Raw genomic sequence first — 1,813 nt, forward strand, 5'->3', positions numbered from 1 at the left:
ACGTTCTACATCAATATTATAGGTTAAAAATTAAAGTCGATTAATCGATGCTTGTGATGCCGTATATACTGCGTATGTAAAGCACTGCCCATAGGCCATACGAGTTCATGGTTACTATTATTAATATTTAATAATTAATAAACTGAACAAATAGCATCCGAGGATTATATTGTATAATTTGCCACCTAATATGTGTATGATAATTAATAATATTATATCGTACAAGAGATATATTTTTTTGTATACCTACAAAGATTTTATTTGTATAATTTAACCACTTAATATATTTTGTATTATTATTGTAAATAATATCGTGCAAGACATAACATTATTATATTTTTATAGGTCGAAAGATGTTATTCAAACTTATTTTACGAATACGAATAGTATGGACCACTAGTTGACTAAAAGAAAAAAAATCCACTCAGATTACCAAATTTATTTTTAATCTAATTATGTGCAGCGTGTGTAACTGAAAATCTGTAATTTTTATTCGTATTTCCTATATTATAATCTATAATTTTGTTATACCATTTATTACAATTGAATAGTCCTCGTCGCCGTTATCCGTTACATATAATACGTGAATATTGTATACCTTTGGAACGTTATTTTTATTCATATCGATATCGTTGTACCGATAAATACATTTAAAAATAATAGTACCTATTTATAATAATAATGTACACGAGCGAATATTTGTTATGTCTACGACACGTATGAAAATATATTTACATCATTACAACAACAACAACGAAATTATTTCTGGTTGAGGAAATGTGTTGGTGGTAGGGAATATCAAGTCAAATCTCTTCTTCGCCGGCCTCACCATCGCCCTCGGTGGAGTCCATGCCCACCTCCTCGTAATCCTTCTCGAGCGCCGCCAAGTCCTCTCTGGCCTCGGAAAACTCGCCCTCCTCCATGCCCTCACCGACGTACCAGTGGACGAATGCCCGTTTCGCATACATGAGGTCAAACTTGTGATCGAGCCGGGCCCATGCCTCGGCAATAGCGGTAGTGTTGGATAACATGCAAACGGCCCGCTGGACCTTGGCCAGATCACCACCCGGCACCACGGTAGGTGGCTGGTAGTTGATACCCACCTTGAACCCAGTAGGGCACCAGTCGACGAACACGATGGTCCGCTTGGTCTTGATGGTGGCGATTGCGGCGTTCACATCCTTGGGCACCACGTCGCCGCGGTACAGCATGCAACACGCCATGTACTTGCCGTGTCGTGGGTCGCACTTGACCATCTGGTTTGCCGGTTCGAAGCACGCATTGGTAATCTCAGCCACGGACAGTTGCTCGTGGTACGCCTTCTCGGCCGATATGACCGGTGCGTAAGTGGCCAGCGGGAAGTGTATACGCGGGTACGGCACCAAGTTCGTCTGGAACTCGGTCAGGTCGACGTTCAGCGCACCGTCGAATCGCAGCGACGCCGTAATGGACGACACGATCTGTCCGATCAGCCTATTCAGATTTGTGTACGTGGGACGCTCGATGTCCAAGTTCCGCCGGCATATGTCGTAGATGGCTTCGTTGTCCACCATGAACGCACAGTCAGAATGTTCGAGAGTGGTATGCGTAGTCAGTACCGAGTTGTACGGTTCCACGACGGCCGTCGATACCTGTGATATAATATTGTGACATTAAAAAATACATGTGGTTGATATTGTATCATCAATGTTAATTAAAAATATGTAATTTAATCATCTCGTCATAAGTAGGTACGCGGGCGGTAGCCGCTGAAATTCGGGGAGGTTTCCTAGACAGCAATTTTTTGCTTAATAATATTATTATAACATTATAA

At 41.5% G+C, this 1,813-nt stretch overlaps 1 protein-coding gene across 1 annotated transcript in view; it reads right to left on the reverse strand.

Annotated features, from left to right (window-relative positions):
- Positions 1–696: 696 nt before the first annotated feature.
- The window catches only part of LOC103309556 (tubulin alpha chain-like), a 2,291-nt gene continuing 1,174 nt past the window's right edge, over positions 697–1,813 (reverse strand). The window contains exons 2-3 of the mRNA XM_029485072.1: positions 1,228–1,631; positions 697–1,175 (exon numbers count right to left, since the gene is read on the reverse strand). Of these exons, the coding sequence (XP_029340932.1) occupies positions 740–1,175; positions 1,228–1,631 (840 nt within the window). The 3' untranslated portion in view covers positions 697–739. The remainder of the gene's footprint in view (positions 1,176–1,227; positions 1,632–1,813) is intronic.

The sequence above is a fragment of the Acyrthosiphon pisum genome, chromosome X (assembly GCF_005508785.2).
Source record: "Acyrthosiphon pisum isolate AL4f chromosome X, pea_aphid_22Mar2018_4r6ur, whole genome shotgun sequence".
Classification (NCBI taxonomy): Eukaryota; Metazoa; Arthropoda; class Insecta; order Hemiptera; family Aphididae; genus Acyrthosiphon; species Acyrthosiphon pisum.